This window comes from Fringilla coelebs, assembly GCF_963513975.1.
Source record: "Fringilla coelebs genome assembly, chromosome: 24".
Taxonomy (NCBI): Eukaryota; Metazoa; Chordata; class Aves; order Passeriformes; family Fringillidae; genus Fringilla; species Fringilla coelebs.
The window spans coordinates 7,219,401-7,233,447 of NC_140050.1; the positions used below are offsets into that span (position 1 = coordinate 7,219,401).

Here is a 14,047-nt window from a genome sequence, read left to right on the forward strand (position 1 = left end):
CCCTCCTGTCCCACACCCTCCCCACCCCCCCAGGGGATGCAGCTGTGGCTCTTTGTGACCAGAACCAACGACATTCCCCCTTCCAAGCTGTGGATAAACAAATCTCCCCTGTCTGTTCAGGAGTCAGCCCCAGCCCACCACCAACCTGAGCATCCAACACCTCCATGTGCAAAGTCCTGGCTGTATTTGGCTTGGGAAAGTGCAAGACACGGCAGGGACACCAGGCTGGAGCCCCTCCAAGGCCTCTCCAGGGATCTCTGGGGTGCCAGCAGGTGGGAATGGCAGCTCTGGGGGGTTCCAGCTGCCCAGGAGCCTCTGAGGCACGAGGATGAAGCAGCAGCCGCTCGTCCCGGACGTCCCCGAGCCGGGATTGCCGTTCCCCAGGGATTGGGGGCTCTCCCAGAGCCCCAGCCTGGGCTGCTCCCCACGGGCAGTTCCAGGCTGGAGCTGCTTCCAGAGGGTGGGAAGGGCCCAGCCCAGCCCTGCTCAGAGCACCTGCTCCGTGCTGGAGGAGGAAATGTCCAGCAGCCTCCAGGCCATGTAGGGGTTCAGCTCGTCCTGGTCCCGGCACAGCGCCCACACGTAGAGCATCCTCAGCACCTTGTCCTGCCACAGAAAGTGCTCTCAGGGGCAGGGTCAGGCTGCCAGCAGGGCACCTGCCAGCCCCAAAATCACATCCTTCCAGCCCCAAAATCACATCCTTCCAGCCCCAAAACTCACATCCTTCCAGCCCCAAAATTCACATCCTTCCAGCCCCTTCCAGCCCCAAAACTCAAATGCTTCCAGCCCCAAAACTCCAATCCTTCCAGCTCCTTCCAGGCCCAAAACTCCAACTCAAATCCTTCCAGCTCCTTTCAGCCCCAAAACTCAAACTCAACTCAAACCCTTCCAGCCCCTTCTACCCCCAAAACTCACATCCTTCCAGCCCCAAAACTCACATCCTTCCAGCTCCTTCCAGCCCCAATACTCAAATACAAACCCTTCCGGCCCCTTCCAGCCCCAAAACTCACATCCTTCCAGCCCCAAAACTCACATCCTTCCAGCCCCAAAACTCACATCCTTCCAGCTCTTTCCAGCCCCAAAACCCAAACTCAACTCCAATCCTTCCAGCTCCTTCCACCCCCAAAACTCAAATCCTTCCAACCCCAAAACTCCAATCCTTCCAGCTCCTTCCACCCCAAACTCTGGGGATTTGAGGTTCCCCTCTCCCCAGACCTCCCTGTGTTCAATACTCCAGCAGCTCCCCCCAAGCCCAGGCTCCTGATTAAAGCTGAGCTTTGGGCTCCACTGGGGGATTTGAATTCCTCTCCCTGATTGATTGCAGCCCTGGAGGGATCTGACAGCAAACAGACTTTGATATCCTGTTCAATAATGATCCCATCAATATTTATCTCCCAGGAATGCAGGAGTTTAATGCAGGGAATCACTGGATCAGCTGTTTCTGCCCTGGCTGTGAATCAGCCCAGATGGGCCCCAGCATTCAAATGAATCCCATTTTTCCAGCCTGGACCAAAGGCCAGCCTTGCAAAAGGCAATATTTGTGAAAACTCTGTATTAATTAAAGGACAATGAGCTGGGAAGTGGCAGCTCCAGCACTGACACTGTGAGGTGTCACTGAGCCACTGAAGGCCAGGACAGGCTGGAGCTGCCTGGAGAGAAATATTAATAATATCAATAGCATTATTAATCATATTATATTAACTATATTATATTATATTATATTATATTATATTATATTATATTATATTATATTATATTATATTATATTATATTATATTATATTATATTATATTATATTATATCATATTATATCATATCATATTCTATCATATCATATTCTATCATATTCTATAATATCGTATATTACATTATATTATATTGCATTCTATTATATAATATCGTATCATATTATATTATATCATATCATAATATTATAATTATGCCTGGATAGAGAAATATTTATTCTGGGAATTCCATGGGCCAGGCTCAGCCTGGAAGCAGCCAGGAGGGAAGAGCCCCAGGGCCAGCCCAGGGCACGCAGGAGGTGCCAGGGATTTGTCCCCCAGATCATTCCCTGCTCCCCAAGAACCCCCACAGCTGCAGGCAGGGGTGGGAGTTCCCTGGGGGATTTCCATGGAATTCATTTCATGCATTCTTGGTGGGAGGATGGGGAGATAAAAATGTGGATTTGGGGTTTTTTTTGATGCAGTGACTCAACCCTGCTCCCACCCTGTTTGCCAGAGGGCTCTGCCCTGCCAGGGAAGGGAAATGGGGAGGGAAACCCAGCAGGGCCAGGTGGGAATGGGATGGAGCTGGAGCTGCAGTGGGAGACCCCAAACATGGCCCTGATCCCAAACATGTCCCTATTCCCAAATGTGACCCTGACCCCAAACATGTCCCTGATCTCAAACCTGACCTAGACCCCAAACATGACCCTGACCCCAAACATGGCCCTGACCCCAAACCCGTTCCAAACCCCAAACCTGTCCCTGACCCCAAACACGTTCCAGACCCCAAACCTGTCCCAGACCCCAAACGTGTCCCCACTCACCGGGTCCCCTTCCACCACCTCCCCCAGGTGGTTCTTGATCACCATCACCACCTGGGCCTGGAAGGTGATGATCAGCACGGGCCCCTGCTCCATCATCTTCCCCATGGCCAGCTGCAGGGACACACAACCCCGTGGACATCACCCCAAACCCCAGGGACATCACCCCACAACCCCGTGGACATCACCCCAAAACCCCAGGGACATCACCCCATAACCCCAGCGACATCACCCCAAAACCCCAGGGACATCACGCCCATAACCCCAGGGACATCACCCCACAACCCCGTGGACATCACCCCAGGGACATCACCCCAAACCCCAGGGACATCACCCCACAACCCCAGGGACATCACCCCACAACCCCATGGACATCACCCCAAAACCCCAGGGACATCACCCCAAATCCATGGACATCACCCCATAGACATCACCCCAAATCCCATGGACATCACCCCACAACCCCATGGACATCACCCCAGGGACATCACCCCAAACCCCATGGACATCACCCCAGGGACATCACCCCAAACCCACGGACATCACCCCACAGACACCACCCCAAACCCCACAGACATCACCCCTGTCTCCCAAAACAATTCCAAGTAAAAGCTTGGGAGCCCTCAGAGCTTTCCCCAAACCTTTGTGGATTTTTCCCATTATTTCCCCAAGTCCATAAATCTGGGAAATGGGAACAGGCTCTGCTCCGTTAGTCCCAATTAGGAACCAAATCAAAGACACCCTGCTCTCCAAAAAAAGGGATTTTCTGAGGGAAATGCTGGGAATCAGAACATCCTGAGCTGGAAGGGACCCACAAGGATCAAAGAGAGCCTTTTCTCCTGCTTTTACATCAGGAAGTTGTTCTGAACCAGACAAAAACTGTCCAAAGGACGTCAAGGTGGGACCCTTTTGTTTGCCAGCATCTTTTCCCTCTATTCCCAGGCCACCCCGTTAAATATTTAAAGCCTTTATTCACTGGAATGCAAGAGGACTGGAAATTTTCCCCTTTTTAAAGCCCATAATTCTCTTTCTGCCCATTGTGGGAGATCTCCTTGCATCCCTTTTTTTGTGGGAATGCAGGATGCCATGGGATGCTCTGCTGCTCTTCAGCTCAGGAGTTCCTGCCTGTGCTGCCCCAAAAGGAGCCACAGGGACTGAGGACAGCAGGATTTTCCTCTTTTGAAACGTTCCCAAACATTCTGTTTTATCCCTAATAAAGGAAGCAGCCCCAGGACAAGGCTGGGCTGTGTCACAAAGGAATAAATTTATTTTTATTTTATTTTCCCTGTTCCCTGAGGGAATCTCAACAGCTCTGCCTGTTCCCATGCCTGATCCCAGGGAAGGAGCTCCCTGGAGCTGCCCCAGCCCAACCCACACTGGAGCTCAATCCATCCAAATGAAAACCAATTTTTCACCCAAACCCAAGCCTAACCCAATTTCCAAGATATTTTAGATATCTTGGATGTCTGGGATTTCCCTTCCAGCACTGGGATTTCTCTTCCACAACTGGGATTTTCCTTTTCATAACTGGGATCTCCCTTCCAACACTGGGATTTTCCCCTCCACAACTGGGATTTCCCTTCCACAACTGGGATCTCCCTTCCACAACTGGATTTTCCCCTCCACAACTGGATTTTCCCTTCCAGCACTGGGATTTCCCTTCCAGCACTGGGATTTCCCTTCCAGCACTGGGATTTCCCTTCCACAACTGGGATCTCCCTTTCACAACTGGGATCTCCCTTTCACAACTGGGATTTTCCCCTCCACAACTGGGATTTCCCTTCCACAACTGGATTTTCCCCTCCACAACTGGATTTTCCCTTCCAGCACTGGAATTTCCCTTCCAGCACTGGGATCTCCCTTCCAGCACTGGGATTTTCCCTTCCAGCACTGGGATTTCCCTTCCAGCACTGGGATTTTCCTTTCCAGCACTGGGATCTCCTTTCCAGCGCTGGGATCTCCCTTCCAGCACTGGGATTTTCCCTTCCAGCACTGGGATCTCCCTTCCAGCACTGGGATTTCCCTTCCAGCACTGGGATTTCCCCTCTGGGAGCAGAAATCCCAAACCCCAGAGTTCAAACCCAGCATTCAGAGCAAAGAAGGTGGGACTGGGTGATCCTGGGGGATTTTTTCCATGCCCCTGATCCTACAGAACCCCTCCTGAGCCCCAGGGGGAAAGCAGGGCAGGGAACTCACATCGATGTTGTCGATGTCCAGGATCCTGGAGTGGAACTGCAGCCCCAGGGCCTTGGCCTGCTGGATGGGATGGGCCAGCTGGCTGTAGGTCTGAGGGATGAACAAACTTGGGTTGGGAATTGTTTGGGATTGTTCTGTCCCCATCAAAGAAAAAAAAAAAAAATAAAAAAAAGGGATTTTTTGCTTGGAGAGGAAAAAAAAAAAGCCCCGCGAGAAAAAGTAAATTTTTTTATTTTTGTGAATGTGCTGAAGGGATTAAAGAACTGCAGGAAATGCTTTGGGAGTCACAAAAATCCCACTGAAAATCCCATTTTTACTGGGAAGAACGAGAGGACCTGAGAGCAGCTGAGAGCTGAGAGACTCACAATTGGAGTGAACAACAGGAACAGGGAAAAGCAGGAAAAAGCAGGGAAAAACTGGGGAAAGCAAGGAAAAGCAGGGGAAAAACTGGGAAAAGCAAGGAAAAGCAGGGGAAAAGCAGGGGGGAAAGCAGGGGGAAAAGCAGGGGGAAAAGCAGGGGGAAAAACTGGGGGAAAAACTGGGGGAAAAACTGGGGGAAAAACTGGGGGAAAAACTGGGGGAAAAACTGGGGGAAAATTGGGGGAAAATTGGGGGAAAGCAGGGAGAAAACTGGGGAAAAAACTGGGGAAAAAAATGGGGAAAAACTGGGGAAAAGCAGGGAGAAAACTGGGGGAAAAACAGGGGAAAAAATGGGAAAAGCAGGGAAATGAGGGAGTTCAGTGACCAGAATCTCCATCTCAGCAGCCCTGGGATCCATGAAGAGGTTTTATCCCCCAGGTTCTCAGGGATAAAATTCCCATTTCCACCCTGGCTTATCTGACTGATTACTCTGGACTTTGGAGCTTCATTTCCATTTCCAGCTGCCTTGGGAATGTTTGATTTTGGCCTCAAAAAAAAAGAGCAGTGAAGCTGCTGCTTCCCTCCAGAGCAATCCAAGGTGTCATTCCCAAGGTTGCTGGAAGCAGGGAAGATTCTCTGCTTTCAGGCTGGATTATTGTTAAAAATAAAAATACTGATCAGGATTTATTGAATTGAAAAAAAATTGGCTCTCCCAGCCCTCTGGTGGTGGGGAACAGCACAGGGAATTCACTTGGAGAAATTCAGCTCTTGGATTAATTTTGGATTTGGAAGAGCAGAATTATTTTGGGTTTTACAGCACAGCAATTTTGGAGGAATGAAGACCCAAATAAAAGCCCAGCCAGGCTGCCAGGAAAGGCTCTGCTGCCAGGAACTCCCTGAATCCCAAGCCCTCAAAAAACCCCATTTCCAAGGGAGAATCCCAAGCTTTGGGGAGGTTTTTGGGAGCTTCACTCACGGCCTCATAGCACCAGTCCTTGAGGATGTCGAGCTCCCCGGAGATCAGAGCCTGAGCAGGAAATCAGACAGAGCATCTTAAAGAAAGAAACATTTTACAGCTCCCCCTACATCAAAGGAAATCAGACAGAACGTTTTAGAGCTCCTCCTGTATCAAAGTGGGACCCATCAGCCCTTCCAGCAGCACAACACCTTAAATCCCTCATTTTGTGGGACTCTGGGGGGAAACTGGAGCTGCAAAGGGGAGCAGCAAAAAGGATTTCTATAAAAACACAGGAGCTGAGGCCAAGGGACATAAACCCTGGGATAATGAAACTCTCCTAAAGCTTCCAGCTGAACCTGTCTGTTAAATCTTCCTGTTCACCCTGCCAGAGAGCCAGCAGAGCTCCCAGGGCTCCCAGATCCTGGGATCCAACAGGAGCAGAGCTGCAGCTCCCACACTGAAAAATTCAGGGCACAGAGGGAACAGAACAATCCCACCCCTGGCTCCTCAAACCCACTTCTGCCAGGCTCTCCTGAGTCCCTCTGAACAATTCCTGCTCCACTTCAAATCCCAAATCCAGAACAATTCCTGCTCCACTTCAAATCCCAAATCCAGAACAATTCCTGCTCCATCTCAAATCCCAAATCCACAACAATTTCTGCTCCACTTCAAATCCCAAATCCACAACAATTCCTGCTCCATCTCAAATCCCAAATCCAGAACAATTCCTGCTCCATCTCAAATCCCAAATTCCCTCTGTCTTTCCTGCTGCAGTGACAGGGACCCACATCCATTTACAGTCACATCTCCCATCACTGAGTCCCTAAAAACCTCAAATTCCAGACACTTCCATGAGCACTGAACCATTGCTCACAACCTGCTGCTCTTCCCAAACCCCAGACCAAAACCCTGGAGCACATTCCAAATTCCTTCCCTTATCCCTCTGCTATCACCATTTGCTCACTCATTTCCCTCTGATCCCACCTCCTTTGTGTTTTCCAGGCCAGAAATTCATTATTTAGATTTTTTATATCTCTCTCTCTCTCTCTCTCTCTCTCTCTCTCTCTCTCTCTCTCTCTCTCTCTCTCTCTCTCTCTCTCTCTCTCTCTCTCTCTCTCTCTCTCTTATTTATATTTATATTTATATTTATATTTATATTATGTGTTTTAACAACACATATTTTAGATATTTGGTTTATATATTTATAATATAATTATCCCACGGTTTCAACTTAAATGTGGGATCTGATTCCTTCCCCAAGGTCTGTGCAAAGCTGCAGAAACAAATCCCATCCCAACTTTTGATTTTAGCAATTGAAAAGTAAAAAACCCAAACATTTCCCAGGGGGTAATGCAGGGGAAATGCAGGGCAGCAGTGGCACCTCCAGGACGTTGGGGATGATGTCCCGCTCACACTGCTTCAGGAAACGATCCTTGTCAAAGGAGGGATCCACCCTGAGGATCTCTGTCAGCACCTCGGACATCTCGGTCTTGGAGAAGAGTCCCCCTGCAAGAACAGCCCAGTGGGTGCTGGCACTGCCACCAGCACCAGGACACAGGGACAGAGCCATGGGGACAGACAGAGGGGGAAAGGCACCTGGACACAGGGACAGAGCTCTGGGGACAGGGACAGAGCCATGGGGACAGACAGAGGGGGGAAAGGCACCAGGACACAGGGACAGAGCTCTGGGGACAGGGACAGAGCCATGGGGACAGACAGAGGGGGGAAAGGCACCAGGGAACAGGGACAGAGCTCTGGGGACAGACATGAGCGGTGCCAGGGGGGTGTCCTTGTCCCCATGAGCAGCCCCAGGGGGTGTCCCTGTCCCCATGAGCAGTTCTAGGGGGTGTCCCTGTCCCTGGGCTGTCCCTGTCCCTGTCCCCATGAGCAGCTCAGGGCTGTCCCAGGGCTGTCCCTGTCCTCATGAGCAGCCCCAGGGGGTGTTCCTGTCCCTGTCCCCATGAGCAGTCCCTGTCCCTGTCCCTGTCCCTGTCCCTGTCCCTGTCCCTGTCCACATGAGCAGCTCAGGGCTGTCCCAGGGCTGTCCCTGTCCCCATGAGCAGTCCCTGTCCCTGTCCCTGTCCCTGTCCCTGTCCCTGTCCCCATGAGCAGCTCAGGGCTGTCCCAGGGCTGTCCCTGTCCTCATGAGCAGTCCCAGGGGGTGTCCCTGTCCCTGCCCCTGTCCCCATGAGCAGTCCCTGTCCCTGTCCCTGTCCCTGTCCCCATGAGCAGCTCAGGGCTGTCCCAGGGCTGTCCCTGTCCTCATGAGCAGTCCCAGGGGGTGTCCCTGTCCCCATGAGCAGCCCCAGGGGGTGTCCCTGTCCCCATGAGCAGTCCCTGTCCCTGTCCCTGTCCCTGTCCCCGTACCTATCAGGTCGGTGACGCGGTCGGTGACGGCGCGCGACGCTCGGATGAAGGCGTTGTCGCTCTCGTCGTACTTCATCTTCATCTCAAAGAACCCTGCAGGGAACAGAGAGCTCAGAGCCCTCCCAGCAGGGCCCAGCCTCTCCTCCAGCCCTTTGTGCAGCACCAGGCACCACCTGGGAGTTGCTTTGCTCCCCATTTTATTCCCCATTTTTCTGTTTTTTCCCCATTTCATTCCCCATTTTACTGTTTTTACCCCCGTTTCATTCCCCATTTTCCTGCAATGCTCTGCTCTCTCAGCAACCCCTCCTCTGCCAACACTCAGCTTTAACACCTCTGGGAATGGCACTCATCCAATGGAATGAGCAAATTCAGGATCAGGCTCACTTTGAGCAGTGCTGCTCCCACTGCAGGAGTGGGACAAGGTGGGGATCGGGGCAGGTTGGACTCCAAAGGTCCTGGAGGGCTTTCCCAGCCTAAATTCTGGGATTGTTTTCAGGGCATTTGCACCAGGAACAGCCTCAGATGATACTGAAGGTCAGCTTTGCACGACAGAAACATCACAGGATTTTTGTGCTTTTTTAAAAAGCCTTTCACCAATTTGGAAGTTGTGTGAAACTCCCTGGATTTTTCAGGATTTTCCTTGTTTTAGGCTCCAGCTGGGGAGGAGCAGAGCTGCCCTCCCTGCCCCTGGTGCCAGAGCAAAGCTGAGGAGGGAAGAACAGGAAAGCCACGAGTTCAGCTGGGCCTGGGCAGGGTTTGGTGCCCTGGAGCTGCTCCCAGCACAGGAGGGGCTGCAGCACAGCTGGAGCACAGCTGGAGCAGCTGAGAGCTCTCAGCTCTGCCTCCCTCCCTTCTCAGCACTCCCAGCACTGGCTCCAAGCCCACAGAGGAAAGTGGGAATTTGGGATTTGCTGGGGCTGGAGGCACAGATGGGAGCAGATCCAGGAGGGAGCAGGGAATGTGCTCAACTCACTGTTGAAAACCACGTTGTTGTCCTTGAAATCTTTCCACTGCTGGTACCACTTGGAGTCTTTATGCAGCACCATGCCCATGGCTTCCCTGGAGAGGGCAGAAAACAGGGATAAAATGTGGATATTTGGGAAAAATTAACTTGTAGCAAATACAGACAACACCCTGAGGAATATCCCTGCAGCATTTGGCATCACTGAGGCTGAGACAGCACTGAAATGATGAGCTCAATTACAAGATAAATGATGGCCCCATCAATTAGAATATAAATTGCAGCCTCATAAATTATAGCCCCATAAATGATCCACCAGATAAATGAAACACCAGACAAATAAAAACCCAGATAAATAAAACATGAGATAAACAAAACTCCAGATAAATAAAGCAGCAGACAAATAAAACTCAACTCAGAGGAGCAAAGCAGCCCCAAAAAAGGAGCTCAGCCTCAGTCCTGCCCAGCCTCACCCAGCAGCAAGAAGTTAAAACTGAACACAAAACAATGCTCAGCTCAGGATTTCACCTCAGAACATCAAATTTCACCTTTGGAATTTGAAATTCCCAGTTTCACCCCGGGATCACCCACTCCTGCTGGGAACGCGCTGCAGACCCAGCTGCTCCCACCCCACAGCTGCTGGATTTCAATCCCTGACCTGGTTTTCACCTTTTCCATCAAATCACACACAGAAACATCCCCCCAGAGGATCCCCCCACGTACTCATTGGCCTCAAACACTCGCTGCTCTTTGATCCTCTCTCCGGAATATTCCGTCCGCTTCCGGAGCCGCTCCGGGCGCCTGTAGGGACCAGTCTGCCCCAGAACACTCTCATCGATCTCCTTCTTAACAGTTTCCACTCCCTGCAAGGAAAAGCCCCATCAGGGGGGGTTCATGGCTCTCCCAGAAGCTGAAAATCCCATCCTGGGATGGTCGGGGAGAGCATGGGTGGGGCAGGGCTGGGGCAGCCACAGCAGGGCAATAAAACATTGGATATTTTCTGTGTTTTCTGCAAAAAGAGGGAGCTAAAAACCCTCTGGAGAGGGACTTTAGCTCCCACACAGCTCCCCAGGAGCTCAGCCCTGCCAGGGGAGGTGTGGTTTCCCCCCAAACCTCCCCAAAAGGGCCCTGGCGAGGTCCTGGGTGCCCCAGTACCTGGGAGATGGCTTTGAAGGCTGCAGTCCTGCCCAGCTTCTCCCCTCCCCTGGTCACAGACTCTGCAGACTGCTTGGCCGTTTTGGCAGCTTCCTCCACCCCCTCCTTGATCTTCCTGCCCAGGTCGCTCTTGCTGACCTCGTCCAAACTCTGCAAGGAAAAAGGGAAAAGGGAAAAGGAACAAGGGAAAAGGAAACAGGGAAAAGGGAAAAGGAAAAAAGAAAAAAAGGAAAAGGGAAAAGGGAAAAGGGAAAAGGGAAAAGGGAAAAGAGAAAGGGAAAAAGGGAAAAGGGAAAAGGAAAAAGGGAAAGGGAAAAGGAAAAAGGGAAAAGGGAAAAGGAAAAAGGAAAAAGGAAAAAGGGAAAAGGGAAAAGGGAAAAAAGAAAAGGGAAAAGGGAAAAGGAAAAAGGAAAAAGGGAAAAGGAAAAAGGGCAAAGGGAAAAGGGAAAAGGAAAAAAGGAAAAGGGAAAAGGGAAAAGGGAAAAGGGAAAAGGGAAAAGGAAAAAGGGAAAAGGGAAAAGGAAAAAGGGAAAAGGAAACAGGGAAAAGGGAAAAGGAAAAGGAAAAAGGGAAAAGGGAAAAGGAAAAAGGAAAAAGGGAAAAGGAAAAAGGGAAAAGGGAAAAAGGAAAAAGGAAAAAGGGAAAGGTCATTGCAGCTCCAGGCCTGGCCCCAGCCCCTCTCCAGCCCTCCTGGAGCCCCTTCAGGCCCTGGAAGGGCTCTGAGCTCTCCCTGGAGCCTTCTCCTCTCCAGGTGAGCACCCAGCCCTGGGAGCAGCTCCAGGGGCTCCTCCTGACTCTCTCCATCCTTATTTTGGGCTCCCAAGGGTCTCCTTCTTCTCCATCCCCCCAAATCCCAGAGGAATCCCTGGCTGGGTCTCCTCTGACCACACCCCATCCATTATTTTATAAATGCCTCTGGTTTTAAAAGCTCCAGGAGCAGCAGCACCTGCCACCAGCAGTGACAATTCCAGCCCCCCAAAAGCCCAACTTCAGCAGAGCTGCCCTGAGGAAAAACCCTTTTACCTCTTTAACCGTGCCTGTTATTTCTTCAAGTTTCTTTTTAATCACTTCTGAGGTCTTCACTGTTTCAGATTCAATGGTTTTCTGGGGGAAAAGAACATTAATCAAGAGACAGAAACTACTCAAACCCAGCTTGGATGGAGCACAATCCATTAAGGCTGGAACTGAGGGCAGAAAAAGCAACATTTCAGGAGTTCATGGCCTGAGTCAGCAGCAGCTTTGCAAATGAAGATGTTCAGAGCTCTCTGAACAATCAAAAGAAACATTTGATGCTCAATTTAATGCCTCATTATTTGATCTGCTCAGAAATGCAGCCAAGCGTCTGCTGGAAAGACTTTCCACTAAAATAAAAAAATAAAAAAAAAAAACCCCAAAACATTCCAACAAATAAACATTCTGAGGCATCCATTGAGCACTGAGTGCTTCCAGCCAAGCAGAACTCCCCCTGAACAGTTCAGCCCTGGGTGGAAATGTTCACTCAGGGCAGGAAAGGCTCCATAAAGCAGGGAACAACCCAGGGAACAAAGCAGGGAAATCCCAAACACTCACATATTTCCTCCTGGCTTCCCGCAGAGCATCCGACTCCTCCAGCTTTTTGGCCTCATCTCGGAATTTTTTGATGCTTTCCTTCATCTCTTTGTTTTTGGCTAACTCCTGTTTGATGTTCTCCACAAAACCTGAGATGAATCCCTTCCTTCCTCCCGAGGAGTAGCATCTGGACTGGAGAAAACCATTCCATGTTGGAGAATCCCACGGAATTCCAGCAGACAGGACCCAAAACCCACAAGTTTTGGACTTGAGGCAAGCCCTGGATCACTTTTAGAAGGTGTGGAAAGTGCAGAGCTGCTTGGGAAAGCAGCAGCTGATCCTTCAGAGAGCCACATGGCCAGTGGATTTCATGGAACCTCAGGATGGTGTGGGTTGAAATCCTTAAATCCCACCCAGCTCCACCCCCTGCCACGGGCAGGGACACCTCCCACTACCCCAGGGTGCTCCAAGCCCTGTCCAACCTCAGCTGCCCCAAAATTTCCTGGAGTTCCATTTGAAAAGTGGAGATTTCCAGGCAAGAACCGGCCCCAAAATTTCCTTGAATTCCATTTAAAAAGTGGAGATTTCCAGCCTGGAACTGGCCCCAAAATTTCCTTGAATTCCATTTAAAAAGTGGAGATTTCCAGCCTGGAACTGGCCTCAACAATTCATGGAGTTCCATTTGAAAAGTGGAGATTTCCAGCCTGGAACTGGCACTCCCCAGAGCCACATCCACATCCAGCCGAGGGCTCTGCTGGGAACACTCTGTGGGGTGGAAATGGAATAAATTCAGGTGGGACCAACCTGGGGGGAGCCCAGGGCAGGGCTGCAGATCCTGTACAGGGCACTCCTGGGGAAGGCAGGGCCGGGATAACGCCTGGAGAGCAGCCACGGGGCACTGAGGAGACATTTCTGCAAGGAGAAGAGCACGGCAGGAGCTCAGGGAAGCGCCCAAGAGCGCCCAGCACCCGGATCTGGGCCAGCAGCCACTGCTCAAATCCATCGGGAGCTGAAACGTGAGAAGCAGGAGGGATTTTTTCGGGGAAAACTCCTCCAAACACAACTTTCCCAGATCTGGAGGGTCCCAAAACAACCCCGGGACGGTTGTGCTGCCCTTGCCGAGGTCAAACCCGCAGGTTCTGCTCTGGAAGGGGTCGGTGCTGAGCTCGGGGCGGGCAGCGGGGCAGAACCGGGGAAATCCCGCACGGAAATCCCGAGCAGCACCGGGAGCAGGAGCCCGGACCGAGCAGAGACCCCGAGGCGCTCCTTTCACCCCGGCACACGGGGCTCATCCCGGCCGCTCCTGCTCAGCGAGCTCCGGGAGCAGCTCACGGCAAAACCGCCCCCACGGAGCCCCGGGAGAGCCCCGGGAGCAGCTCGGGGCTCGGGAGCACCGGGAGAGCCCCGGGAGAGCCCCGGGAGCCCGGAATGGTTGGGCTGGAGGAGCCTCGACCCCTCCAAATCCCGGGAACACGGCCCCGCTGGAGGCTCCATCCCGCCGGGCCGGGCGGGAGCAGCGGGCGAGGAACCGGGGCCCCGCCGGCCCGGGTGTCCGCACCGGGAGCCGCCAGCGCCGGGGCCCTGCGGGCTGCGAGGGAACGGCGGCCCCGGGCCGGGCCCCGCCGCGCCGCTCGCTGTCCCCGCCGGCCCGAGCAGGCCCCGGGGGTCCCGTCCCGCCCGGTCCCGTCCGGTGCCCCCGCGCTCACCCGGCACCCTCCGGCCGCCGCCATCGCCCCGCGCGCCCCGTGACCTCCGCGCGCCGCCGCCGCGCCGTGACGTCACTGCCGCGCGCCGCCCGCGCCACGTGGCCGCGAACGGCGGGACCGGGCGGGACCCCCGGGGCTGCTCCGGCCCCACCGGGGCTGCTCCCCACTCTCCCCGACCCCACCGGGGCTGTTCCCGACTCTCCCCGGCCCCCCCCACGCCCGATCCATTTGTGTTGAAATCGTTTCCT

The 14,047-nt window shown here is 52.6% G+C and overlaps 1 protein-coding gene across 1 annotated transcript; it reads right to left on the bottom strand.

The window, feature by feature from the left end:
- Positions 1-33: 33 nt before the first annotated feature.
- On the bottom strand, positions 34-13,860 carry TIMM44 (translocase of inner mitochondrial membrane 44). Its single transcript, XM_084221094.1, has 13 exons — positions 13,800-13,860; positions 12,898-13,005; positions 12,115-12,285; positions 11,569-11,649; positions 10,546-10,695; positions 10,114-10,253; positions 9,403-9,488; positions 8,430-8,522; positions 7,444-7,568; positions 6,081-6,131; positions 4,745-4,834; positions 2,552-2,662; positions 34-606 (listed from the first exon to the last, which is right to left on the bottom strand). Exons 1-13 carry the CDS (start codon positions 13,821-13,823, stop codon positions 487-489), a joined length of 1,350 nt encoding a protein of 449 aa, XP_084077220.1. The 5' UTR covers positions 13,824-13,860; the 3' UTR covers positions 34-486.
- Positions 13,861-14,047: the final 187 nt, after the last annotated feature.